This window comes from Clavispora lusitaniae, assembly GCF_014636115.1.
Source record: "Clavispora lusitaniae strain FDAARGOS_655 chromosome Unknown tig00000185_pilon, whole genome shotgun sequence".
NCBI classification, from domain to species: Eukaryota; Fungi; Ascomycota; class Pichiomycetes; order Serinales; family Metschnikowiaceae; genus Clavispora; species Clavispora lusitaniae.
In genome coordinates, this window is record NW_027093979.1 from 751,688 (window position 1) to 778,269 (window position 26,582).

The window sequence follows — 26,582 nt, forward strand, 5'->3', positions numbered from 1 at the left end:
TGAGGATATTCTATGAATCTTAAGCTTAAGGTACGTAGACGACATAAAGAAGCGATACATATGGCATAGTGTAGCATACAATCAATTTCAACTCATCAGCAGAATCGATAGATCCTGTAATATTTCGAAAGCTTAGAAACATAATAGCATCCAAGTGAATCTTCTAGTTATCATCCATGTAATGGCCGCAATAGAATTTTCACTGACATTTCTTTGATTGTAATTAGGCTACTTTCTACTACCTCGGCATAAAAGAGTGTATTACACTCCTCTATATCTCATGCACGAAATATAAGTGCTATAATATAATCTATTTAAACATCCAAAACCTGAGTGTCCAAAAACTTGATGACGTTGTGGTACTTTGGATCGATATCTGAAATGCTGAGAAGACCGAACGAAATGAAGTCACCAGCAATAAGCGCAGCCTTTTGCTGGGTGTACTTTAAGTAATCGAAATCATCATCTGTCGAAGTGATTGCTTCTTCTTCAATTGCATTCTCGCTGATATTGACTGAGTCTAAGCCTGTGGTGATGCTATAAGTACTGTTGACACCTTGTTCTTCAGATCTCGAGCTCAAATCGTCAACATCACTTCTCTTTTCGTTAGGCCCATTCTGGATAAGCCCCCAAATCAGCCAGAAAATCTGAACTGTGGCTCGCCAGAATATCACCTCATTGTAAAGCTTTTTGGCCTCGTACTCCATAATAGTCTTTTGGTCACTGTTCGCATCAACAGGATTCTTGGTGATAAAGTTCGATGTCGGGAATTGAAAGTCGTACTCGATGTAAGACATGAGCAAGTTCATCTGTTCCTTTAACGATGGATATCTGTCATCATGAATGAAATACGGCCTATCTGCGTCGTGGTAATCAGACATCCATTCAGAGAAATGGTCTGCAATGTCGTACGCAGCAAAGTTGACGCCAGAGTATTCAAAGTCAATCACAGCCAAGTCCCTGTCCCTTTTGTTACTCGTGCTAAGGTTATTTGCTTCTCCTTGAACCACATCCATGGGTTCAAAAGAACTTCTCAATAACAAATTTCCGTACTGAGTATCATTATGGCAAAAGCGGTAGTTCTCATACAACTTGTTCGTATCGTATTTGGCAAAGAGCCATTCTCTGTATGAGAAAACCACCTCTTTGAACTTTGCCCATGGCATTAACAAAGCATCTTCCACGTCTTTCGGATCGTAGGAAGGCAAGATTTGAGTCTCCAATAAACGCATCCACTTCATGATTTGGATCCATGCAACAGGGAACTCTAATTGGCGGTCCTGTTCATCCAAATCGATTTTATAGTGGAGATCTTTCATTCTACGGCCCAACATTTGGGAAATCACAGGATTACGGATTTCATCTTTACCCATGGTGATAAAACCTTCCAAGAACTGCTCGAAGCGGCCGTTCTCAAAGATACCCAAGAGCTTTGGACCGATTTTCTTGGCCGAAAGCTTGATGAGAATCTGCAACTCCGAGTCTCGATCAATAATCGAGTCGACGTTTTTGCCATACACTCGCAAAAGCAACGCAGGAAGCGACAATTGCTGCGATACATCCTTATACTCAATCTTATAAATGGAATTCGTGAGAGCGCCCGAGATTCTAGTCACCAGCATATTGCTCACCGTCAACTGGCGTTTGTGCCATTTGCTGATTCTCAACGCCTTGATGAGTCCAATAAGTTCCTGCTTGAAGAAATCCAACGGCAAAGAGTTATCAAGAACAACATTGATGCTCGGCACAGTCCGCTCCTGCAACAAGTCAATGGCGGTTGGCGTAATCACCAATCGGTTTAAGGAAGCAGAAGATAAAGAGCGGCGAGATCCGCTCAAAGAGGGTCTTCGGCTGGCCGAAGTTGATCTCGAGTTTGCGGTCGAGTTTCTCGTTCTGGAGCTGGATCTGGAACGGTGTCTGGAGCCGTGGGCTGGGGTGATGTCCATTTTTTGGCTGTTTGGAAAGATATGGAAAACGCTCGATTTCACATGCGATTAAGAAGTGGTCTCGCGATAGTAGCGGCGGTACGGGTTTCTGCCTTGTTGGGGTAATCCGGAGATACAAAGAAACAAAAGAAGAAAAAAAAAAGAAGAAAAAGAGAGACGAAAAAGAGAGAAGAAAAAGAAAGTCATATCAATGAAACAAAAGAAAGATTGTCAAATAAAAGAGAAGGTCAATAAATGAGGTGGCAGGGAGAAGGAGATGAGATTGGCTACTTGTGAGATTATTATTGTTTGCGGTTTCTCGATTTGTTCCATTCTGGAACAATTACATCAGCTAATGGCGAAAGAATTGACAATGTAACCGAAAAATCAGACAAACACAATGCTAGCCCAGTTTCTTAGCAAGGCCAACTGAGACAGCTTAACGGCATATTGCTATGTGCACTCCTCTCGAGACGATGCTAGTTCCTACACATTCTACACGATGGAAAAAAACCGATCCCAGCCAAATCAGGTATTTTTGTGTGAAAATGACATTTACTCAATTCGCCGCAGCTGCTGGCTGTATTGGATCTGCAGTGACTTTCCAGCTTTATCAAGGTAAAGTTGTCGAGCTCAAAAGCTCGCAAGAGTCTGCAGAAGAGAGAATCAAGGCGCTTGAAGCGCAGATCAAGGAAAAGACTGAGACTTTGGATGATCTCGCCCTGAAATTCAAAAAGTCAAGTGCTGACTTGAGCGATTGGGGGCTGAAAGGTTCGGCCTTGGCTCTGGAAATCTCCAAGTTGAAGGAAGTTAATGCCAATTTGCAGTCTCAGATCAAGACTGCGACCGATGAAAAGGACACCTTGTCCTCCAAAGCTGTCGCCGCCGAAAATTCTGTAGCATCTTTGGAAAAGCAGCTCGAAGAGGCGAAGGAGCAAGTTCAAGTGGCTGAGAAAAACTACACTTTCAAGCTCAACTCGCAAACGGCAAAGATTATTGCGGAGAGAGACCTCAAGATTTCGGAGGCGGAAAATGCCTTGGACAAGGCAAACAAAACATGCGACGAGCTTTCCTTGCAAGTCGAAAACTTGAACTCCAAAGTGAGCGACTTAGAAAAGGCTTGTCAAGAAGCTACTGTTGAGAAGGAAAAGTTGGAGAAAGCTTTGGAAGATATTGTGGCAGAAAAAGATTTGTTGGAAAGATCTGGAGAAGAGGCAAGACGTGAATGCGACGAGTTGAAGTCTAAGTTGGACGAGAAAGATGCTTCGCTTGCCGACTCTCTTGCCAAAAACGAAAAGGCCGAGGCTGAAATGAAAGCTCTTGCCGAGAAACACGATGCATTGACTACAGAACACGCACAAGAAAAGTCAAAGGTCCAAACTTTGGAATCTACCATTGAGGAGAAGACGAAGGTGGTGGAGAATCTTGAGAGCGACTTGAGCAGCGCCAAACAAGAAGTGACTTCTTTGAAGGAACAACAGGAAAGACAAGTTGACAAATTAAAATCTGAATGTGAAAAGTTGCGTGAGCAGCTCGAAGAGATCCAGGAGGGCCACGCGCAACTCAAAAACGAAAATGTTGGTTTGAAGGAATCTCTTGGAAAGGCAGAGACTCAATACGAGTCAGAGAAACAAGAACAGGAAGAGAAGATTAAGTCATTGGAGAAGGAAAAACAAGAGCAGGAGGAAAAGATCAAGTCATTGGAGACGGAAAAGGAAGACAAGATCAAGTCGTTAGAGAAGGAACACGAGGAAAAGATTAAGTCGTTGGAGAAAGAACAAGAGGAAAAAGTCAAGTCATTGGAGAAAGAACACGAAGAAAAAATCAAGCTACTTGAGGTAAAGAAGCAAGAACAAGAAGAACAGATTAAGATACTTGAGCAATCGGTTGAAGATAAGGTTCAGTCTGTCCGTGAGGAGTACTCTAATCAAGTTGCAGAACTCAAGAAGGCTTCTGCCGCATTAGAGGAAGAGAAGAGACATTATGAGAAGCAATTGGCGGAGCAAAAGAGCACCGTTGAACAATTAAACGGAGAAAAGAAGGATATTGAGCAAAAGTTCGCAGAGCAACAAGCTAAGCTTGACCAAATGTCTGAGCAAAAGAGGATTCTTGAACAAGAAACAGAGAAGCTTCGCCAAGAAGGCCACGAGACCGCGTCGCAAATTAAGCGTTTGCAAGAAGAGTTATCGTTGGCGCAAGAGGAAAAGAAGAAACAAAGCGAGGAGCTTCAGCAACAGATGGATGAGTACAAGCAAAAAGCAGGCGAGGCCGAGAAAAAAGCAGGTGAGGCCGAGCAAAAATTAGAGCAGACTGCTAAAGAACTTGACGAGGCAAACCACAAGCTCAGCCAAAAGGTGGCGGACATTGAAAAAAGCAGCGAGTACCAGAGCCAGCTCGAAGCGAGACAAGAAGAGTTGGAGCAGGAGGTGGCCAAGGTGAAAGCGGAAAGAGACGAGATGCGGGGCCAGATGGAGAAAACAACGGCCGCCGAGGCGGAAAGCGAGTTACAAAAGAAATTGCAAGCGGTGGAAGCGGAAAACGAAAGCTTGACAAAGAAGGTTCAAAGTCAAGAAGCAGAGATGGAAGGTAAAAATAGCACCATTGCGGAACTTTCCCACAAGATTGAACAAGGCGCGGTGCAGGACGGGCCTTCCAATCCAGGCCCGGAGATTGTGCAAGCCAAAGACGACCGGATCCGTGAGCTTGAAGAAAACGAGGCCAAGCTCAACAAAAGCATTGACACTCTCCGCAATGTGATTGATGCGCTCAAGGCCAGAAGTGGATAGTCTAATAGCATAAGATGAGAAAGGACGTAGAAGGCGAGATGCATAGAGAAACAAAGAGAAACAAAGAACAGAAACAAGATACAAGATAAGAACAAGATACAAGACTAGATACAAGAACAAGATAAAAAGATAAAAAGATACAAAGATACAAAGAAACAATATACAAACAAGATAGATACAAGATAGATACAAGATACAAGATAGAGAGGATAGTACAAATAGATACACTGATAGAAATAGGCGAGAGCAGGTACAGAACAGAGGATATCAGACCGTGCAGTCAAGAAAATAAGTAGAAAATAAAGTGGCCAAGTCAGGCGGAGGCGAAGTGTCTGCACCGCAGGCAAAGCAGAGCAACATATTGCGCTCTCACTTGGGCAAGTGACATTCTCTTTTGAGGCGCGCAGAAGTTTCTCCGGCTAAAACGGGCCGGCCAGACACAGCCCTCTGAAGAAACCAGTTGGGAACCAAAAGCACAGCTGAATGGGAAAGAGAAACCACCAAACCAGACCCGTGGCCGCATGCTCCACAACCTTTGCGCCATTGCCCGAAACTACGAGAATTCCATGTTCTGTGGATCTGGCATGGGAAATTGCTCTGTATTGTTCGAGCACATTCTGCAGGAGCAGGATGCACACTTTGGTGCCCTGACATATGGGACCCGTCCGACGGGAGATATTTATCTCTTTGCTAGGACTGTCGACTTCTTTCTGGATCTACTTTTCGGACTGCTGTTCCCGCACGACTGAACCTGCCCGTTTCCCCTTCCGTTTGTGGACTGCCGCCTTTGCCGTTGCTGTTTCTTTGTTCCCACTGGAGCCTCTCACAAGAAACTACTACACCATCACCAACCACCCTACTTTTGGCCAGCCCCAACGTCCATAGCCGCCAATCCAAGCGCCACAACCCACACATCCCCGTTGCCCCACCCCGTCTTTCCTCTTTCGTTTCTCCTGCCCATGACGGCGTAAGCACATGGCCAAACTCCGCTCCCTCGCGCGCAAATCGCTTTCCGACTCGTGTGTTTCTCTGGCGTCCGAAACCACCGCCACGGGCTCGGTGCTGCAAAAGAAACCGGCCATGCGTGACCAGCCGCGTGACGGCGGCTCTGTGCCGCTCGAACGCCCGTCCACGCCGCAGCCCACGTGGGACGACCGCCTCATCAAGCAGAAACTCAAGCAGCTCAAGAAGTTGGAGTTGGCCTTGGGCAAGTTTGCAGCCAAGCACACAGGCCTCACCAAGGCCAACGTGTTGCGCACGTCGCTCCTCCCGTTTCTTCGCCTGCTGCCCGACCTCGCCCACTTTTTCCCTCGCGACGCCAAGATCTACGCCAGTTTCGCCAGCATCACCACCGCCATCTTGGGCGAGTGGTGGCGCCTGCTCTTGGCTGCGCTTGTTGCCCAGGGCTCCCAGGTGTCGGCGTCTGACCGCAGCGCCTACTTGGAGTGTATTCTGCGCATCTTGGCACGGCCCGAATGGCTTTCATGTGACGCCGATGCCCTTGAAACATATCGCTTAGGCTTGGTCGACACCTTGGACTTCTGTATTGCTAAGCTCCAGACAATGAAAGTCGTTCCCATCTTCATGAGCGCTTTTGTTGGCAAAGTGTTCGCATACGCTTTTTTCTATCTCCCAGAAGTGTGCAATGCCTTGCTTTTTCTTTTGAACGTGAAACAGGCAACCGTCGATGCTTTGGTGGCAGACTTGGCTTCTCCTCTGGCGCCTGACATTGCCAAGGCCAAAGCTGCGTTCCCTCTGGCCACAGTCCATTTGGTCAACTATAGAGGGCTAGTGTCGCTTGAAAAAGCAAAGCGCAACGCTATCAACTCCATCCCGCCTCCAAAGCACCCAGTCAAAGGCATCAGAGACCCGGGCGGTGCCTGGGTTCGCCGCTGGTGCAACAGCGACAGCGACATTTTCATCTCCTTCTTTCGCCATTACGTTACCATCATTAATACCTGTATGGCGGGTCAGGATATCCCACTTTCGCTTTTCCCTGGATTCAACATCGTGGCCAGCCATGTGTTCCAGGTGTTTCGAGTTTCCATCAACCGCATTCTGACCAACATCAACAAACCAGGCACCTTGGCTACCGATGGCAAGAAAACTCTGTCTCAGAAAAACACTGACGACCGGTCGGTGCCCGTGCCAGGATTCCCATATAAAACAAATGACTCCAACTACACCAGCATAATCAAATTATTCAAGATCAGCCGTGATATTGATTACTCGTCCATCTCCTTTTCGGCCAGCTTGAATGCATACTTTGACTCGCTTCTAGCCAAGATAGCGCGGTCAATAAGCATTTTCGATTTCAACAAGAACGGTCTTTTGCTCAATCTTGTCTACGAGTTTTCGAACCATGTCATTGATACATCTAATATCAACTGGGAATTCTGGCTTGGTTGCTCTTATATGATGCTTTCTTCGACGCACCACGTTCAAGTGATTTCTCGAAACTTTGCTTTCTTGTTTAATGTGTGGGACAGAATCCCGAATGCGTTCTCCAACTGTGAATCCCCAGAATGTATTGCTCACCTAAAAGGTTGGTTGTTGAACCAGGATTTGAGTTACAAGCTGAACTTTTCCAATTGGCTCACTAGCACTGACTCTTGGCTTGAGTTTTTCACTCATTGGAGTCCTATCGTTCGCTCGCATTACTTTAGGCTTTTAGTATGGCGAGTCATTGGCATTAACAACTATGAAAACTCTTATACACTTCAAACAACGAAAAGAGTGAAAGCGAAAGTCAACTTCGTATATGATGGTATTCAAAGGATTGTCACATCCCAGGACTCTTCTTCACCATTGGCAAATCTAGATTTTTCTGCGTGTCTGCCTATGACCAATCGGAAGTTTGGGATCATCCCAATGAACTCGAAAATCTCTTACATGGAGGATATTGTGGCACTTAATGCTTCTGCGATTCCTAAAGCAAGTGATTTACGTAAAACTCATCCTTATGAGATTTTTGATGAAGCAATCTACACCTGTACGTCATTACCCAGCTCGCCTGCTCAGTACACGAATGGTGGAGCTGCCAGCCCGCTCTCGCCCAATAGCCCAAGAAATCACTCATTAATTGGTCTGTTGAGCAAAATCTTCAAGTTGCTCTCGACCGACGATAGTCTAGATAATAGTGCATTTGCCATGACTCCGCCAAACAAAATACATAGTGAGCGGAAGGAAAACAGTCCTGTGTTGAAAAACAAAAGGAATTCCAAGTCACTAAGCTCCTTGGCTTCTGCCTTCTCGGCAAAATCTAGGGGGTCAGCGCCCAGCTTCATGTCATTTAAATCAACACCCAATTCCATCAATGATCTATCAACTGAATCATCCACAACGTCTGATTCGGATTCTTCCAGTTTACTCTCGGATTGTTTAGGCAGTTCGATCTCTTCCACACAGTCGCCCCCATCTTCCGTCGACCATCAGCCGCCCGAGCTATTTAAAGTGCCGCCTGAGATTTCCCGGCCTCTTTTCAAATTTGATATTGTGATTGATCACGAGACTACCTCTGAGAAGTACCAAATGATGCAAACGGCAAATTCGAGTCAATTTTCCAGCCGGTTCTTCCCTGTAAAGAACCAAGAGAACCTTTCACTGTTGACGATGCCACGAGAACCAAAGGTACCGTCTGTGTCCATTTATTTAAATTCTGACCTGTACAACAAGTTTTACATCACTAACGAGAATTTCAGCATTGACGACGATATGCTTTGTGAGGAAGATGTTGAGGATTTACAGAGGTTCACAAAAGAGTTTCTTAAAAACATGAGGTCTCCTAGCAGACTTGTTTCTCTAGGCAAGGCGTTGAATGAATGGAACGATGCAGTGGATGAATTTGAATATTACTTGTTCCACAAGGTCGAAGCAGATCAGGCTAGCTACTTACCATCCGAGGATGAGGAAGCGTCCGTTTTGGTGGACGAGCAATCATATTTTCTGCGGATCATTCCCTTCTTACCGATCGATAATCTTACGGAGGTCAAGCTTCTCAATGCTGCATGACATCTGTACAAACTAATACTTGTCATATACTTTTACATCTTTCATTATTATTACATACTCATATTGGTTATACGTACTCGTGGTAGTGATATTAGGAACGGATCGTCTCAAAGTCTCGAAGTGCTTAGTGACCACTCAACTAAGTGATGAGTACTTTTTCCCATCACTTTTGGACTCAAATTATAGTAAGTATCAATGGCTTTGAGCAGATTCTGTCAACGTGATTGATCTTCACGTCATAGAAACTTGCTACAGAAGTTCTAGATGCACTAGTGAAGAATAACTTTATTCCTTAAAACTGCAAAAAAAGATGAAAATACTAAGAAAAGGAGGAAATGCCTCGGCCAAAACGAAACTCGGTTCAAAAAAATAAAAAAAAAAAAATTATCTTCCTAGCTTCTGTCAACAAGAAGCATTATATTTTCGGGAACGATTCCTCCTCACATCATCAACAACGCTCCAACAAAGAAAGCCATAACACCGCCAGCAACAAATGTATCGTCTGCAGACGCCTTGCTGCTTGAACTTGGTTCCAGAGCACTGGTGGTGGCAGTTTGGGCTTCGGTATCAACAGAAACAGTAACATCCGAATTGGATCTCTTGCCGGTGTACATGGCATAGTCTGGATGTTTCAGCATCATTGTATAGTAATATGTGACATACTGGTTACTGGAGGTGGAGTCCGATTCCGAGTAGGTGTAAAAGACGGCTGTAGTGGCCAGTGGAATGCCCGAGACTATCTCTTGGATGGTTTCTTGCTTCTCTTCTGCTGCGGCTTGGCCAAGAGCAACATCGCCAGAATCGTAGTCAACCACTACATAACGGCCCTTCATGAAAATGTCTCCGAGCTGCATGGTTGTGATTGCCGGAGCCACATTGAGGACACAGCCTGGGTAAGAAGAATCAGGGGGAGAAATAAAGCTTTTTTCAGGAATTGGAAACTCCACTCCGCTGAAGTAAAAGGAAATATAATCTGTCAGCTGCAAGTACAGGCATGGCACCAGAACCAAATTGCGTCCTTGCGTGCCATTGAAGTGGTCTGTCAACGCATCGATATAGCTCTGCAGTAAATACGTGGGTCCATAGGAGAGGAGTGCTATGGACTGATTGGAATACAGGAAGTTAAAGCCTGCTATGCCGTCCAAAAGGAGTCCTGGGTTGATGTAGTCCAGTTTTGCAATGGGTGTGTCGTGAAGCAATTTGAATTTGTAGAGCGATCCATCATATGCACCGTGGTCGATAGCGCCAAAGAGGACCTGGGGTGCAGAATCGAAATAGGAAAGCGAAAATGCCTTGCTCTTGATGTAGCCAGACTCTTGCATCAATGACACAATGGAAAAGTTCTTGTTCGGACAATCATCCAGGTACCCTACGGGCCCTGGAAGAGCGAGGCCTAAGCGGAAACCATCGATATCAGATAAGACAAAGGGGTAGTCGTCGACTTCGAAGCCCCCAATGGAAATACGGTCGATGCCTATCTTTTTGGGTATGTAAAGGTCTTCTCCATTGAAGGGACATTGAGAAGTTTCCGAAAAAGCCTCCAGATCCAGAAGATTGAAAACCAGGCCTGAGCTACTCAAAGAGGGAGAAACATACAGTCTTGCTGCGTCTAGACGGATCTGGAAGGGAATTTCCGTAAGCGGAGATCCAATAGAAATGTTGTGGATGGGAGAAAGTTTTGCACCCAGACTGTTAGTAATGCCAATGTCCAACTGAGCGGCAACGCTTGCGACCAAGAAAAACAAAGAAGGTTTCATGAGCTTTCAAAGTAGGAATTCAGTTCCTACGGCCTGTTTTAAATTGTTTTGGACGATACAGAAAGCTAAGGGATGCAATAGATAACTCGGTGGAGTCATGCACAGCGGCTCTTCTGGTGTCACTGCTCGTAATTTATATTTGCCAAGACAAGTGCAAATGATTCCAGATATGACATGTTGAAGGGAGTTTGACCGATCAGAATGTACTCAATTGATGATTGCGTCTAAGCTTCTTTGTATTTGCACTTTTTTTTACTTTTTGGACGAGAGTATTAGTGCGGCTTGTTCAACCAAAGAAAAGGGTCTCAGGCAAAACGGTCTAAAAAAGAAACACTTCAGGCAGAAGAACAGTCTCTGTCTTATTGCTTAAGCAGAGAAAGCGGCTATTTTTGGTCGTGTTCGCTGTTGAGAGATTTTTACATCAATGCATGTGTCGCCAGTTAGATAACACCGCATACAGTAGTCTGCGGAACATCAGAAAGCGAGTAGAAAACCACGAATGCCTTCAACATTCTTGCAGGGCAGGGTGTCAGGCAGGAATACCTTTAGGTAACAGAAAAGAAAAGATAAAAAAACAAGATAAAAAAACAAGATACAAAAGAAGTTGCACTTGTAAAAGTTTCTCGATTGAAATCGCCCCCATGGAATTCCTGTAGCTTGTACTGAGGGGTCGAAAACGCCGATCCAAAATACGAAGTCTCTCCAAATTGGTTATGCATAGACGGGATGCATTGATAGGAGCGTCATAAGGATTCTCCCATCCTATGGGCTTCGTCTTTTGTTGAAGGCTCGATGGTATGACTGCGTACCCGTAATATATTTCAATCCAACTACCAGTTAAAGAGAGTAAGTAAATATGATAGAAGCGTTACAGGAAATGCTCTATGAAAAGCACTGGGAGTTTTGTCACCGAAGTTTTGTCACTGCCATTAGTAGAATCGGTACTTGCAGGATTTGGCCCTTTTGTTTTAGTGGCGTAATTTCCCGTGACCCAAGCAAGTGCTATTTCTTCTCTGTTCAGTACATGTTCGGTAAAAGAAACCGCTAGTACAATTCGGGCCGTACCAGCTGGACCTCGATTGCAAAGCGTCAATTTTCCTTGCTTATGAATGATGGTAGACACTAAAGCGATTGGACTGCAGCGTCTCCTTTCCAATTATTGCATTGTTAGGGCAATGCATGTTCACGTCTTGAATGTCACAGCAGATAGTCGTAGGGCGCTCAAACTTCAACGATGGAGGGATATGAAAAACTTCCAAGTAGATACGAGAAGCCATTTTAAGCGAGACACCTCTTCGGGATACGAGGGGGATCTGTTTTCCAATTATTCAGTCTATTGCACGGTGCTTGATGAAAACGACTGCTCCAGTTTGATCATTTTTGTGTCGACTACTTCCTCCTTGGGTGCACTGAGGTAACTCAGAAACACTAATGCCGTGATGACACAGGTAAGCGAACACGCAAGCCAAAAACCGAAAACACCAATGAAAAAGCTCGTGAAATAAAACTCGACGAGGTAGTAACGGAGCCCGCTCCATTTCACCACAAAATCAATCGAGGTATTCTTCGAGTCTATGAGAAGAACGTTGTACTTGTCCAATTGCACGGTCAGATTAGACGCTGACAAAATCGATAGAAGCTGGGAACCAGACATGTCCACGAGAGGGATTTCCTTCTTGACAAACTTGAAGATATCCACGAAAAGTGGCGGAACCCAATACCGCAAATGGTACGGGATCCACCAGTTTTTCTCCACATAGATGTACCGCAGATCACAGTTCACAATCACGTCGTCGGCAAAGGTCTGGTTGCCAAAGTTGAATTGGTACTCAATCAACTGGAACGATTTCTCCAAGCGGCACACGGCATTGAGGTTTAACCGAACCAGAAAAAGAAGATCCTGGTTCGCTTTTAGATATGGAATTGCCGGCAGAGGATCGATTGAAGCAGTTTTCCAGCCGTCTGTATTTTGAAGTAGTTTGGTAGGCGTTTGCATTCTTTCGGTGGGGACCAACATCTTGTGAAAGTTCAAGTAGGTGACTACAGAAACAGGAAGAAGAAACAAGAAAATGGCCAGGGCAAGAATTGCCAAGTAGACCACTTGTCGTGAAATTGCCAATGGCAACTGGATCACAATAGTAGACTTCATGGAATCTTGGAATATCTTGGACTTGTTTCTCTTTTCAGTTTCGTGCGTGTTTGATTCTTCGCGCCTACATGGGTGTCTTCATACAGTTCCTTATCTAGATAATGTATAGTTGCTCCACTGTCGAATGCAAATATGCCAGTCTGTAACAAATGGGACCTGGGCAACAGTGGAACGGGACCTGATCCGTGATAAAAATAAAGTCAGTAATAATGCAAGTGGAAGAATCGGACAACCTCCTTCCAGGTTGCCGGTTATCGCAGCTAAATCGATAATGGGAAGTCAGTAAAGCTGCAGCGGTCTGACCCAGCAGGCAAGCATCTGGGGCCATGACTGGTCAACATGGACGCAGCTAGTGATCGGGTGTGCGGGTTAGAGACATTAGAGTGAGGAAAAACCGTAAACAAAACAAGAGGCACCCGAAACAAAAAAAACAAGTAGTAACCCAAAAAGCAGTTGTCTCACACCCGGGTCACAGATCAAATAGTTCTCAAGGCATCCATGTCTCGAAATTAGCAAATGACGCAGACTTCAATCACCGTAGCTTCAAATGATGTAGCAATGAAAAGCAAGACGCGCCACAGCTCCGTTTCCCATAAATGTCAAAGTATTAATGGACGCAAACACCTTCCGAAGTCTTGAGACAGACATCAATGAATCTCGTCGCCATGACCAAATAAACCTTTCTCTAGTGGGTCGTGTGGCCACGGTGGTACTTCAAGCCGTTCAAGTTCTTGTAACGCTTGCCGCACACCTCACAACGGTATGGCTTATCCTTCTCCATGCCTGCGCCGTCGAGGTAGGGCGTGTTGGACTCGGGATCAATAATCGAAAATGTGCCGTCGTCATTCTCCTTGAGGGTCTGGTTCTGGTGGCCGTGCAAACGGTGGTACTTTAATCCATTCTGGTTCTTGTATGTCTTCTCGCACCCAATCACCGGACACTTGAATGGCTTGTACTCCTCGTTTTCCATGACGTAGAGATGGCGGGCCGGGTCGTCAATGTACATGGCATCGTCGTCGCGGGCCTGCGGCGTTGGTTTGCGCTGCTGCTGGCTTGGGCCGGGCGACGCCGGGCTCTGTACTGGCCCGTCGACATGGCCCAAGGCCAGTGCCGGCAGAATGGTGCCAAGAGCGCCCTGGTGGATGGTTTGCTGCTGGAGATGGAAAGGGGGCACGTGCAACAGTCCTTGCGGGGGCGGCTGGCCGTGGTTGTTGAGGAAAACGTCGTTGGTGGAAACGGTCTCCAATACGTTGTGGGCCGAGTTCAAGGCCGCTCTCTGCCGCTGCGCCGCAAGCATGTGGGCGGCAGGCTCGTGCGGCGGCGAGCTGGCAATGTGCGCTTCCTCATAGTGCCGAAGCAAATCGTGCAACGTGGGGAGAAGCTGGCCGCAGCACAGGTAGTCCTTGCAGTAGTCGGCCTCTAAGTTGGGGAGGTAGCTGGTGGTGTTGGGCGGCGAGGCCGGGTGGCTCGGAGCCAGAAACCGCACCAGGCCGCGGCGTGGGTTGATGATGTTGTACTGCGAAGGGTGGTTCTGGCCAAACATCATCACCTCGTCCTTGAGCCACAGGCCGATGGTGACGGAGCCCCACAGCACGCCGCCCATGCCCTGGGAGTGGGCTATGGACTCACGCCGGAACCGCTGGTTGTTGAAGATCGACGGCTGTCGCTGCTGGTATGTGATGTCGATGGGTTGCGGCGGCGCAAGAAGATCCGGCTGCTCCTGTGCGCCCTGGCCGTCAAAGATGGTGGTGTTGAACATGGCCACGATTTTTCGGGAGGCGATAGAAAGGGGACGATTAGTGGTGGATGAAAGATCTGGCTAGTAGATGGGCCGGTGGCGTGGGCTTGTGGCGTAGGCTTGTGGTGTAGTGGTGTGAGCACAAGACTTCCCAACTCGTTTGCTAAGTCTGCTTAGTAAGGTGCCGCTTTTTGTGGACGGCCGCAAAGTCGCTGGTGGCGTCGAGACTTTGAATGGACTTGGTGTGCCTAGGCAATATCACAGTGCCGCTGGCTAAAGTGGTTGGGTTAACGCTTGCGCTGATTGGTGAGAAAGTGGGAAACCAAAGATGCAACACTGGCTCTGAAGTGATGGAGGGGATGGAAGCCGGTGTGTAAAGAACAACTAAAGCTACGCCGAGAGGGAAATACGCCGACTTGTTCGGATACCTGAGAGCGAGCTAAGGTGGCCTAAGTTCGGGAGGCCATTTTCACATTTACACGGGCCGGTTTCTTTTTCGTTGGGCCGCGCACGCCCCCACGTCAAGGATGTGCGGGCCTGCTGCATGGTGCACGGGTGCGGAATTCCACTCCTTTGCCCAATTCGGGCTTTGGCAAGGGGGGACCTTCGGCAGACATGGCGGAGGCTCTTCTTGACGGCACTAATTGGCGCAGGGCTTTCCTGTGGTGTTGGTGCACCTTTGTATTGAGATATAAAAGGGGCGTCGGGAAGCCCCCCGAGTCACGTGACGCGCAAATAAGCGCTCGTGCGTTCTTCTTTCCGGTGCCCAAATGCGCCAGCGGGCGTGCCGTCTGCGGCACGGTCTACTCTGTTGCCCCTGCTGCTTTCGCTTCTCTCTATAGAAAAGTGTCCTTTCTGGCTCAGGGGCTCCGTTCGAAGCAAATGTCGCTCCAATGTCGCCCGCGCAGATCTTGTTCCTGCAGGCCGGCTTGTGCCCTGCGCCCATGTGCAGGAGCTGCCGCTTGCTCGTCGTATAGGCAGTCCATGCCATAGCTAAAGCGATGAAAGCAGTTTCCGGGCTCCTAATACTCGCAGCATAAGGCAGAAGCAAATGCCTTGTAATCGATTGTAATTGAAGGCAGCACGACTCGACGGTGGCCTGTGATTTCCACCATACGTCATAACGATTGTTTTGACTGTTTGGTCTTGCGTCCTGTAATCTGTTGGTGAGCCTACATGCATCTCCATGTTACATCTTGCGACATTGGCACATAAGAGTAATTATACGAAGAACACATTACTAGATTACATAGTAGAAGAACATTAGTTGAAGAACATAGAAGAACATTAGCAGAAGACACATTAGTAGAAGAACATTAGTAGAAGATACGTTGATATATCACATACTAAATCACACTGGATCACATTACTACATCACATACTAGATCACATTAGACCACATAACTGGAATATCACATTAAGACCAAATACTAGAGCTATCATGTATCTCCATCACATACTCCCATTGTATCTCCGCTATCACACTATCCCATTGTATCTCCACTGTCCATCTATTTGCATGTTCATTCAACGGTAATCTCGTGATGGGAAATTCCCATCTCTATCCCAGCCACACTGTTCGGTTCATACACTCCGGTAGGAGACCGTTTTTCTCAGTAATAGTCGATGCACATACATCTCTGTGCTATCGAGATTTTCGATCTCGGAGAATGATATTAAAGGAATCACTGTTCTGATTAGAATAGGTTCTACCATAATTACAGTAGAAGAGGCAACTAGCACATAATTCCAGAGACAATAATTATTACTGTCGCAAGAAGTGAGCACACTAAAATCCACAAAATCCACAAATCCACGAAATCCACAAATCCACCAGGTAAATTCGCTGTACATTCCACTGCTTGACCCTATTCATCAATACCGGACACGAATCTCGATCACTAACATTGAATCCAATATTCAAACCATTATGCGTTAACATCGCTCTTTATTGACTCAAATCCATTCTTGCCTCAACATTGGGCCTCCCCTTCTGTCATGTTTCCGTTGTTTTGGGCCGAAATGTGAAAAATGCCCTTTTCGGTATAAGAGCATATTGCTCGTTATGAATCACCGCCTGCATATGGGCCATTTGGCCCGATCTCCGGGTTTGTATGTGTCCATTTTGCACCCAATTACACACTTTTAACCCGCCGAGCCCGGTGCTCTTTCTTGGTTTGTAAACATCTTCATGTTTTTCCGTTCTTTCATCCGCAGTTTCTAAAATGGACATCTTGGGTCCGGATGTCATCCAACACCTAGCCCAGTGGCTTCCTCAGCAAGACCTTCTTCACTTGGCTCTCACAAACAAATCTTTCTACGGCTTGCTCCACCCCAAAATCTATGAGGTGGTGGTAGTAGACTCTTCCAGAACACAGTTTGACGACATTTTCTCGGACTCCTGTCATGAATGGTTTGTCTACCACGAGTATCCATGTGAACCCACAGTTATCAGGACTCTTTACTCCATCACTCGTTTCTTCAAGAACTTGATTGAAAACCCACATTATGCCAGGTATGTCACCCAGTTTGTCGTGGAGGAAAACTTTCCCGACGTGCCTGAGATTGAGCTAAACCAATATCTTCTGCAAATACTCCCCTACATGTCCAATATCAACGTTTTTAGTTGGTCTTCCCTCCATTATCCCATCGAAGCTCAGTTAATGTCATTGTTCCCCAACCCTGATAGACTCCAAACCCTATGGGGAAATTTCCGTTTTTCGGAGAGTGGGTTTCCCTGTGCACAATTTAAACGTCTCCACAATTTGGGAATATCCAATTTCAAAAAGGACAAGGTGTTGGAATCCATAGACATGTCCCTGTTTGCTTCTATTAAAACGTTAACGATATCGAAAAAAACTACCGGTCGTCGGAAATCATTCACTTCACAGCTCGAGACTTGCTGTCAAAGTTCTTTAAGCAGTACGATCGAACCCCTTCTGTTTTCAGAAAGGCCCACTTTCATCTCATCGCTTTTCAACTCTCCTTTAATTGAAAAGCTCTGTTTAACATCTCTACACTTAAAGGATATTTCTCTTACACGCCAAGATGCAGATTCTTTGCGAGAGAATATCAACCTCCAGACATTAGAACATTTGTCCTTGGATAATTGCGTCGAATGTCTATTTGAAAACAGCTCGTCTTTTCCAAACATAAATCCTTCAAGAAGAAGACATCCACCATCAGAGTTGTTCCTTGAAGTTCTATCCCCAGACCTTGTATCTTTGAAACTGTTGAATCTCAATCTATCGAACGAGCTTTGTTTTAATAGGGTCTCAGTCAGAACTATCTCTCAACTCCATGGCTTACAGAAGCTCAGCATTCACATCAAAGTTTTCAAAACAGACGAGCAGGTCAATTTGGCACCAATCGTGAATGCTCTTCAAACGCATGCTCAGTCGCTAGTATACTTGAATCTTTGTTGTGATATAGTGGAGTCTTCCGTGTCTGTTTGTCCCAAGAAAAACTTTCGCTACGCCTTGAAATCGGTAATTGGGCTTTCTGCGCTTACCAAGTTGCAAGTTTTGAAGTTGCCCATATCATATAATCAAATAGCTGACTTCCCAAAACTATTGTCATCTTTGGAGAATTTGAAAATTTTGCAACTAGGAATAGCGCATCTGGATTGTATTCCTTCGAAAGCTGCATGTTTTGGATGTGATGAGTACGTTCTTGGTTCCGTGAATTCACTTATTAGTGACGATTATTTCAAATGCTCAACATCATTCTCAACAAGAATGGAAGTGAATAAGAACCAACAATACCTTCAGTTCTCCAAAATATTTAGATCAATGTTTGAGAACCTCAAGTTCCTTCGCTTCGATTTACGAAACGAATCTCTTCTTTACGACGTCTCCGATAAGATGGGCATCACAGCTCAAAATTCATCACTACAAAAGTTCGACATGATTGTTAAAATGATTGTCTAGGTTTGCTTTTAATAAAAAAATATCCTATAAATTCTTTTTCCTTCCCTCTTCCATTGCTGCTTTGTACTTTTCCAACGCTCTACTTCTGGTTTCTTTATGCGAAACAATTGGAGCGGTATAGTTTGCGCAGAGAGGATCTGATGTTTCCTTATGAAGCATTTTGGGACTGACATCCACTAGCTCTGGCACCCATTTCTTGATGAATTCTCCATCAGGGTCAAATCTTTCGGATTGAGTCCAAGGATTGAAAATTCGAAAGTACGGTTGAGGGTCCACACCGGTGCTAGAAGCAAATCCCCAACCGCCGTTATTGGAACAAAAGTCACTGTCTATCAATTTCGAAAGAAAGTACTGCTCGCCATTTCTCCAGTCGATGAGTAAGTTCTTTGACAAGAAGCTGGCAACGATAAGTCGGCCCCTATTATTGAGATATCCAGTCTCATTCAAGCATCGCATGCACGCATCGACAATTGGAAAGCCGGTGTTTCCCAGACACCATCTTTCAAAATGATCCTCGTCGTACTCCCAACTTAAATCGTCGTACTCTAAATGAAAAGGTTTGAACATGCATACATAGGGCCAGTAGCATATAATGTGCTTGTAAAAATCCCTCCAAGAAATTTGCCTTATCCACTCAAACACTCCAGATGTCTTGAGCGTATGCAAGTTTTTCATCTTTTTGTTTTGTCTGAGTTCTTGCAAAATGGTTCTTGTCGAAATAGTACCGGAGGAAATGTGTACGCTCATGTTCGAGACGGACTCAAGATCAAGAAAGTCTCTCTCGTCTTTATACTTATTGATTTCATCAGATTCAATGTATTCTGCAAGCTGCTCAAGAGCCCCATCTTCGCCAATCATTTTCCAATATTTATGGAACCGTTCTTTATCCACATCCACGTCTGGTATCTCTAGTTCTTGCTGTGATACCGAGAGCCGTTTTTCAAGCTTTATAGGAGAGTCATACTCGAAATGTTCTTTTGAAAACAATTCCTGGTCCACATAGGCCATCCAAGCTCTAAACCAAGGCGAGAAAACAGCATATTGCGTTCCTTTTGATTTTGTCTTCAATGCTCCAGGAAGGACCACGCAGCTATTATGACACGGAGTGAAGGATACCTTCTCTTCTAAAAACTTCGTCATTGCTGTAGTAGCCAACCTCAATTCGTCAACCTCGTACTCTAGGTTGGAAAACAAGTGTGACACACCATACTTCTGGAGCAATTGGAGCACTTGAGGAATAATATCGGCACGTCTTTCTGCTTTTACGATGATTAGGTTAATGTTGAGCTTTGCAAGCTTCTCTTGCAACTGGTGTAAACTCAAGAATCGATAGTATTTCTGGAAGTCTCCAACATTATGTGCAAGTTCCATCTCTGGACAATGGACCCAAAAGCAGAGCATGGGAATGCCGTTCTTCAAAGCAAGCTTGTTTGCGTGGGAAAGTCCATTGTTATCTCTGACTCTCAAGTCTCTCATGAACCAATGGGCCACGGCTTTGCCTGGCTTTATGGATTCTCTTTTTGTCCGAGTCTCATCGAATGTGTTCAAAAGAATGTTGTACGGTTTATGTTCACCGTTCTTGTACTTCGTCGAAGCATCTTGGGCTGTTATTTGCTGTGGATAGTACTGGTTTGCGAATTTGCGGAGATTTCCCAATTTTTGCTTCTTCATCCTGCCCAGGCTTTATTTGAAAGTTCCTTCGATTAAAAAGATTAAATGAGTATGCGATAGCAATCTGTGGAAAATGGTGACGTCATATGTTGGCTTTCCTTCGCCGCAAGAAAAGGTTGAAGACGCATTTTATTCCTGGGGAGTATACATGGAAAAGATCATTGGATAGACAGTTTCTTCTTGGTGCTTTGTGGGAATTTATCTTAAGGCCAGAACCTTATTTCCACTATTTCTTAATCTGCACCATTGTGCACACCCGAAATGGGGCGTTTCCTTGAAAGTACAATAATTACTCCATTTAAGGAAACTGTCAATGGTAACCATTTATCACAAGCAGAATTTACTGGAATTGGACCGTGGTCAATTGTAAGCTCTTCTCTTTCTTGGAAGCAATCGTATTCCAGCAAGTAAGCTAGCGCAACTAGACATGAAGGGAAAATCTTTCGACTCTTTTCTGAATGCTAAAGAACGGCTTGCAAAGTAGATTCCATTTGTCCAGACTTTTTGCTTATTTTAATGACGATTTTGTACTTCATTATTTTATTGGAATGTTGGAATGGTGATTTTTTGGAAATTTGATTAAATGCGAAATGTGCCACTTTTCAGCAAATTATGAGAACATCAGTTGAAGGTCTGCGCTACAAAACAGTACATGCTGCACGTCTTTCAGTACTTAAAAATTCAATTTGACTTAAATTCAACTGCACATCCTAAGTTTTTATTTACTGTCTCAAAGTTCTTTTTTTTTTGTCATTTGATTATCCTGGTACACTAGTAGATCTCAAATGATGTAGGCTCTAGTCTCACTGCGGAAATGAGAGTAATGAAAAAGGGTAACTGACCTTCTTTATATAGCAAAGACCAACACCACCAAGCTCAAACGTACGTGGGCCAATTACGACTGTGGTTGAGGATCTACTACTGAAAACTCAAAGGCTACGGCACATCCACATTCAATTTCACCAGGACTTACATACACTTCCTCCATTTTGAAAAGGCATGAGAAAGGCATATCTTACTTCTTCTTACTTGTGGGCTATCATGTTTCTTCTTGAAACAAAGCACAAATGTGTAACCCTGGTGTTTCATAGCATGTTTCTGGGGAATTTGACAACCTATTGTCTAATGCATGTACTTACTTCACTGCCAAAAGTATCTCCAGTGATGACAGGAAACGGCAATGCAGATGCATTGGGGGTGCGTCAGCGAAGATATGTGAGTGATGACATCTTCTGTATTGTTAAGACGCCGTGCCATCGTAAGCATGAATTATGGAGAATTTAAGCTAGTGTGTATATACTACTGCTTTTCTCAATAAACTAGTGTGTATATTCCTCTGTTTGTTCTCAACACGATATGTGAAAGCCTTTGTACAGTAGTGTCAGCACTATGCACACCTTGGCTTCTTGCTGGTAAATCAGAGATCAATCCATGAGAGTTTCTAAGAGAGACATCAGTCAGAGTGGAATCTTCAATAGAGGCAGAGGTGTTGGACATTTGAGTGAGCAAGTGTATTGGATTGATATTTAGGGATGGGATGATCCTTAGAGAAGAATCCATCCTAGAGAAAAATGGTAATCTTATATACTTGAGTCTCTCAAGAAGAGACCTTTGTCCTATTATGAACGTAGGGAATCTGCTGCTGTCAATCCAGGACTGTCCATGGCATTGCCGTGGCTATGGCGTGACATCTTTTATGATAGCAGAGAAGTGCTCACGGCGTTGCCATGATATCGTTGATAATAACCAAATGCCGTTCGTACGGCTCCTTCGGAAACCTATATATATCTTCGGGAACCTATATCCAGACATCTTCGGAAACCCATATCCGAATTTCCTAGAAATTTAGAAGTATGAGATTTTAGATAGTGTGCATATACCTCATTGTACTTCTCAACACAATAACCTTTTGCATATAGGAATTATAGGAATATGTCATCCTCGATAGACAATATGTCATGAATCTCGCAGATGCAACTGGTTTATGCCTTTGTGCGTATCTGCATTGCCGATTTCAGCTTACTTCTGCTATTGGATGATTTTGGATGATTATGCAACTTTTTTTCAGATATTGGAAAGTGATATTGTGCGCGCAGAATCATGTTGGAGATAGATAATTATATTCCACATTGACGATGATAAAAACCAATTCTTTAAGTCTGATAGCTTTAATAGAAAAGCAAAAATAACACAAACGAGCTCCTTCATGTAGGGATTCATTGACTTATGATGCTCTCCAATTTGTATGTGGTCAAGTCAAATTTGCAATCATGATAGGGACATGCGTAGACTTCTCATATAATGCAAAATCCTGACAGAACTTGTGGTTTGTATCTGAATAGACAAAGACAACTAAAGTGAAAGCGAACAGTAAGTATACTGCGATTTTCTCATCCTAAATCATCATTTATTTCCAACGAGCCATATCTAACGCTGACCCCCTGTATGATTAAGCGAGAGGCCAATTTTTCGAAATTATTCCTGGCCTCATTAGCGGCCATCCGGCTGACTAAGTGCATTTAAAGTCTTGGTCGCAAATGAAACGGAAAACCTTTGCAATAAACCGAATACTAAAAGTACCTGCAGGGTACCTTACATGTTCCATGCGCTCAGAAGTAAGGGGTGCATAATGCTAAGGTCAGGGCCATGACAATACCTACATACAGGACAGCCATGATGGCACCAGTTGGATAAGCGTCTAAGCTCATTCTGTCAACCCTCATGTCTTCGGACAGCTGATAAATGAAGGTTGTCGCAGGAAAGATGCAATAAATGTACGTAAAAATTGCGGTTCCTTTTGCTCAGAAGTCAGGAACTGACGAGCACCCAGTATACACTACTACTTATCCAAGTAGACTACAAGTACTTCTTATCTGTTTTAAAAATAGATTCACCAGAAACTAGGTAGTTAGTAAGTATAGTAAGTATTCTTCCAAACTAATGAAGGAAAAAATATCCGTAAATGTGCGAAACTGATTCAAACAAGAATGACAATCAGGTAATGCCATACACACCAAGTACACCAAAATATTATGACAAGTGAATAGAAAAAAATCAATTGTGTGACTCAATTTCTAAAACAATTTGAATCCGAATTTGTAAATGGAAAGTGAGAGAAGAATTTTTTTAACATTGTTTCTTATAATTATTTGTAAGCAAATATCTGCAGAGAAAAGCTCTAAAAAGTGACATACTGTATGTCGGCAATAGGTGGCTTAGGTAGCCGTATCGAGATACTATCAGTAGTTGTGAGCCCATTGACATGGTAGCAGTAACTCGTTGTTTTATAGATACTTTGAATGGTTCTAACAAGTTCTGCTGCTTCATTGAAAATTCATAAAGAGGAATCACAAAGATCCTTTCGAGAACCCGATTGTGCAGTCCAATCTCTTCACCAGTCTCCCTTGAAATCCGACAAATAAGAGTTAGAAATACTTAGAATGACTCATTGAAGCCTCGAGCCTTGACTTGGCATGATAAAATTCCAAAAAGTTTTAGTAAGGCAGTGTGGTCGCAATAATGTCTTTCAGTGACCTCCATTCATTTTCTGAAGAACTTTCTGAACAAATTTTTCCAGAAAAAAAGAAGGAAAGAACGAAAGCAAGTGTCTACACAGCCCTGTTCTAATGCCCGCCAACACATTGAAGTTGAAGAAATTGCTTCATTAAATACCACCTTTTTACTGGAAGATAACCTAGCAAGACTGATAAAACTAGCTTAACCATTTTTTATTTTTTCATGTTAAAGAGGATAGTGGCTGTGCTTTAAGAATCTGGAGTTGTCGAACTTGTCTATCCTGGCCCATAATTTTATTAAAGCAATCTTTGGCTATTATTACTTCATTGGAAATTAGAATGGAATAACTAGAGAGAACAAAATTAATTCAACAGAAAAATTTTCCAATATTACTCAAGCTGTTTTAGGGTCGGCGATTCCGTATCAAGAGAGCTTATGCTTCCATATAACAGCAAAAAAACTCTAGGAGGGAATTGGGCTCCGATGAGGAAGGGTATAATAATAGATTCATATTCCCCATTCTTAGGGGCAACGCAAATTCTACTCCTATCTGCTGTGATGTATTTTTTTTTTTTTTTGGCTTCAAACTAAGTAAGGTTCACTGTAAATATGTCCTAGATATCATAGTAGTCACGTCGTCCAAGTCCTCGAAAGAATTGTCCAAAATTTATTCCGATTTTCGCTTGTTATGATTTTTGAACATGCAAAAATTCAAAGTAAGCAAATTATCAGAGTAATGATCAATCGTGACATCCAAAAAACCCTTAGAATCCAAGGACTCATTAGCTTGCCATTAGGTTCATTCAGTATTTGGAGAACAGCTTTATGGTTGTATCCCAAGTCATTTTCACATAATGTGCCATTGCATGAATTTTTCTTTTTTTGTTTTATGACGGGGTTTGTCTAATCTTAATGAATTATAGCTTCAGGACGGAGAAAAGGGAGACGACCTGACTTGACTCAAAGGGATTCACAACATAAGGATGTTATTTTAAATAATTTTATTTTGGAGTTTCTGGGAAAAAGGAGTGCTGAATTTTCTCATCATCATTCAAAGTACACTACACAAAAGAACGAATGGCAGCATAAAAAACCTAGCTCCTTATACATATTATTGACTGCCTGAAGTGTTCATTTCTTAAGAACTCTTCCACATTCCAATGAGTGCCACCTATTCAAATTTTTCTGGCTACTTCCTCGTGAAAAAGGGAATAAAAAAACGCAAGAAAATAGCAAACTGGATAATAATAGAACAATTGGAGAGAATTAATAACATCTTCTATCAGAAATGATTTTAAAGGATTGTTCGAAGAAAAGCAAGACGTAACGAACTTCTAAGCCTGTTGAATGGCGAAGTTCCTTAAGCAAAAAATAACGTGAGGTCACTAATCATGCAAGAAGTAGCAAAGGAGATAATATTACCGTTACACAAATCTGCGGAGCCGAGAGCCTCTTCATTTTCATTCGCCGACAAAAACTACAATAAACAGCCAATTTTTTTTACCTTCTATTCACCTTTAATCCCTCCCTCTGAAGCTGAAAATGTTTGGAAAAAAAAAAGCCAAAAGAAAGCTATACCATGAGGAATAACAGACAGATCCACTCAACATGCATAGCAAAAGACAGCTGAAGCGGGATTTACTCAATCCTTTACGAGAAAAATCGAGAGTTAACTAAATTTGATTTAAGGTGTGAAGCCTACATACATTGGACGTAACATACCATCCAATGCAAAGAAAGTGGTACGTACTAAGTTTCCAACATGGTAGGAAAAGAAGTGTGCTTCGTGTTTCTTTTTTTTTTTTTTTTTTCCCCGGAGACGTACATGATTACTAAAGTGAAATTTTTATTTTCTGAATGAGCCGCGTAGAAGCCAAAATAGAAAATGTTTTTCAACGATATGAAATAGAGAGATCGGTTCTTATGTGATTACTGCTAGCCTTCCTCACTGTCATTATTAGTAATTGCCATTTCCACTAATACTCAAATAGCGGAGTTAAAATAGGTCACGTGGATTAGAAACACCCTACATGTGGGTACTCCAATAGAATCGTAGAAAAGTGTGCATCAAATTTAACCGAGAAACACTCTCAACCAGCATGTTGTTCAAAACCTACATTTATTCTTGCTTAGTGGCATTGGCCTCTGCAACTACTGTTATTGATGCTTGCCCTGACCAAAAGTTCTCCTTTCATGCTCAGGTTGTGAATTTCCCTCCAGCAAGCATCACGGTAGCAAATCCAACGTCCAATGGTGACGGAACTTGGGATGTGACAATTAATTTTATTGCAGAAGATTCAATGCCCTTGGACTCTTTGTCGGAATTGAAGATTTTGAGTTTGTCTAAGACTTATATGTTATACTCTAACAATCTCGAAGTTTCTGTGATAAACAATGCTGGTTCGTGGTCTCAAAGAGTTACTGTTACGCCTAGAGCAGTTGGCCAATACAGTACTTGTATGCCGCAATTTACCATTCAGTACGACTGGTGTAGTGCTGGAGTTACTGATATGTCTTATTGCAATACTTGGAAGTATCAAAAGTCCTATGATTATATCACTGGATGTGACAACTACGATCCAAGCACTGGTTTCTCTCAGAAAGATGCACCTGACTACTGTTGGAATATTCCTGAAAAGTCTCTGGCCACTGTCAGCTCTTCTGCGAGCTCTAGTGTCGAGACTTCATCTGCTATCACTACACAAAGTTCATCAGTGGAGAGCTCATCTACTCAAAGCTCCTCTATTGAGGTACTGATGTTCTTTAGGGAGGTACTGATGTTCTTTAGGGAGGTACCGATGTTCTTTAGGGAGGTACTGATGTTCTTTAGGGAGGTACTGATGTTCTTTTAGGGAGGTTACTGATGTTCTTTAGGGAGGTACTGATGTTCTTTAGGGAGGTACTGATGTTCTTTAGGGAGGTACTGATGTTCTTTAGGGAGGTACTGATGTTCTTTAGGGAGGTACTGATGTTCTTTATGTTCTTTAGGGAGGTACTGATGTTCTTTAGGGAGGTACTGATGTTCTTTAGGGAGGTACTGATGTTCTTTAGGGAGGTACTGATGTTCTTTAGGGAGGTACTGATGTTCTTTAGGGAGGTA

The 26,582-nt window shown here is 43.7% G+C and overlaps 9 protein-coding genes across 9 annotated transcripts; 4 read left to right on the forward strand and 5 right to left on the reverse strand. All coding sequences in view use genetic code 12, as the record gives it.

The window, feature by feature from the left end:
• Positions 1-314: 314 nt before the first annotated feature.
• On the reverse strand, positions 315-1,946 carry FOB63_004007 (bifunctional choline kinase/ethanolamine kinase; the record flags this gene model as incomplete). The annotated part of the gene is made up of 1 exon (XM_002614418.2): positions 315-1,946. One exon carries the CDS (start codon positions 1,944-1,946, stop codon positions 315-317), a length of 1,632 nt encoding a protein of 543 aa, XP_002614464.2.
• A 527-nt stretch (positions 1,947-2,473) lies between these two features.
• Positions 2,474-4,711, forward strand: USO6 (Uso6p; the record flags this gene model as incomplete). The annotated part of the gene is made up of 1 exon (XM_002614417.2): positions 2,474-4,711. One exon carries the CDS (start codon positions 2,474-2,476, stop codon positions 4,709-4,711), a length of 2,238 nt encoding a protein of 745 aa, XP_002614463.2.
• Positions 4,712-5,686: 975 nt separating this feature from the next.
• Positions 5,687-8,722, forward strand: FOB63_004009 (uncharacterized protein; the record flags this gene model as incomplete). Its single annotated transcript, XM_002614416.2, has 1 exon — positions 5,687-8,722. The coding sequence occupies one exon, from the start codon at positions 5,687-5,689 to the stop codon at positions 8,720-8,722; it is 3,036 nt and encodes a 1,011-aa protein (XP_002614462.2).
• Positions 8,723-9,162: 440 nt separating this feature from the next.
• Positions 9,163-10,479, reverse strand: SAP3 (aspartyl protease SAP3; the record flags this gene model as incomplete). The annotated part of the gene is made up of 1 exon (XM_002614415.1): positions 9,163-10,479. The coding sequence occupies one exon, from the start codon at positions 10,477-10,479 to the stop codon at positions 9,163-9,165; it is 1,317 nt and encodes a 438-aa protein (XP_002614461.1).
• A 1,333-nt stretch (positions 10,480-11,812) lies between these two features.
• Positions 11,813-12,628, reverse strand: FOB63_004011 (uncharacterized protein; the record flags this gene model as incomplete). The annotated part of the gene is made up of 1 exon (XM_002614414.2): positions 11,813-12,628. The coding sequence occupies one exon, from the start codon at positions 12,626-12,628 to the stop codon at positions 11,813-11,815; it is 816 nt and encodes a 271-aa protein (XP_002614460.2).
• Positions 12,629-13,313: 685 nt separating this feature from the next.
• SFP1 (zinc-coordinating transcription factor) lies at positions 13,314-14,387 on the reverse strand (the record flags this gene model as incomplete). Its single annotated transcript, XM_002614413.2, has 1 exon — positions 13,314-14,387. One exon carries the CDS (start codon positions 14,385-14,387, stop codon positions 13,314-13,316), a length of 1,074 nt encoding a protein of 357 aa, XP_002614459.1.
• Positions 14,388-16,591: 2,204 nt separating this feature from the next.
• FOB63_004013 (uncharacterized protein) lies at positions 16,592-18,295 on the forward strand (the record flags this gene model as incomplete). The annotated part of the gene is made up of 1 exon (XM_002614412.2): positions 16,592-18,295. The coding sequence occupies one exon, from the start codon at positions 16,592-16,594 to the stop codon at positions 18,293-18,295; it is 1,704 nt and encodes a 567-aa protein (XP_002614458.2).
• A 24-nt stretch (positions 18,296-18,319) lies between these two features.
• On the reverse strand, positions 18,320-19,966 carry FOB63_004014 (cryptochrome/photolyase family protein; the record flags this gene model as incomplete). The annotated part of the gene is made up of 1 exon (XM_002614411.2): positions 18,320-19,966. The coding sequence occupies one exon, from the start codon at positions 19,964-19,966 to the stop codon at positions 18,320-18,322; it is 1,647 nt and encodes a 548-aa protein (XP_002614457.2).
• Positions 19,967-25,581: 5,615 nt separating this feature from the next.
• On the forward strand, positions 25,582-26,334 carry FOB63_004015 (Flo11 domain family protein; the record flags this gene model as incomplete). Its single annotated transcript, XM_002614410.2, has 1 exon — positions 25,582-26,334. One exon carries the CDS (start codon positions 25,582-25,584, stop codon positions 26,332-26,334), a length of 753 nt encoding a protein of 250 aa, XP_002614456.2.
• Between the last annotated feature and the right edge of the window lie 248 nt (positions 26,335-26,582).